Source organism: Tupaia chinensis, unplaced genomic scaffold, assembly GCF_000334495.1.
Source record: "Tupaia chinensis unplaced genomic scaffold, TupChi_1.0 Scaffold144408_1, whole genome shotgun sequence".
Lineage (NCBI taxonomy): Eukaryota > Metazoa > Chordata > Mammalia > Scandentia > Tupaiidae > Tupaia > Tupaia belangeri.
Genome location: NW_006204268.1, coordinates 42,745 through 43,591, shown reverse-complemented (window position 1 = coordinate 43,591; position 847 = coordinate 42,745). Strand labels below are relative to the sequence as shown.

Here is an 847-nt window from a genome sequence, read left to right as displayed (position 1 = left end):
AGAGCTGTAAGGGGCCAGCCGTGGTGGTCACAGTGGCTGGATCCCACATGGCCGACTGGGCAGTTCGAGTTTCAGAGCTGGCAGCTTGAAAAACACACCAGGCGCATGTGTACGCGTGCCCAAAATGCCAAGAGGAGACTGGCGAAGGGGTTCTGGTCCTGGGGGGTGGTTTCTCACTCCCTCCCTCCCTCCCTCCCTACAGCACACTCACCTGTAACAGTAAACGCCTCCCTAAAAACAGAAAGAGAAAGCTAGCAAGACAAAGTCTTCCTTTCCTTTTCACAGAAAGACAAACTGAGGGCCAGAGCCGTCAGACGGTCTGACCAACCCCACAGTGAGCCCAGTGCCCCGAGCAGGGCCGACCCCAAGTGCTCCGGGCCGCTCATCCACGCTAGCCGCAGTCACAGGGCACTCCTGGGCCGGGCACACGGGGCTCCACACGCAATCCCTCCTTTGCTGCTCACCGACCCTGTAAGGTGGCTCGGGCCACTCTGCGGCCGGACCTGCCCAGGCTAGAGGTGTGGGGGTTGGGCATCCGAGCCGGCAGTCTGGGGCCAGAGCGGAACCTTGGGCCACGATGTGCTGTCCCCTCTGACTTCCCCAGCCCCACGGCGTGCAGGCCATAAGTGAGGACCAGGGAGAGGGAGACATGGGCCCCACCCGAGGGCCTCGCAGCCCAGACTCATGGCGCAGGACACGCATGCACCTCAGCACCCGGCAGGCATGCGGTCATGCCATCTCCAGGAGCTAACCATGAGCAGAGGGGCCCTGGGTGCAGGGGCCCCGGGAATACCTGCGGGGCATGATTTGGGGCATGGTGTAGGCAGAGACTGGAGCCAACCGGCCC

At 63.2% G+C, this 847-nt stretch overlaps 1 protein-coding gene across 1 annotated transcript in view; it reads left to right on the top strand.

Moving 5' to 3' along the window:
* LOC102484048 (sodium- and chloride-dependent GABA transporter 2-like) overlaps positions 1-626 on the top strand; it is a gene marked incomplete at its 5' end in the record, with an annotated part of 10,025 nt that extends 9,399 nt beyond the window's left edge. Inside the window, one exon of the mRNA XM_014583638.1 lies at positions 605-626. Within this exon, the coding sequence (XP_014439124.1) occupies positions 605-626 (22 nt within the window). The remainder of the gene's footprint in view (positions 1-604) is intronic.
* Positions 627-847: the final 221 nt, after the last annotated feature.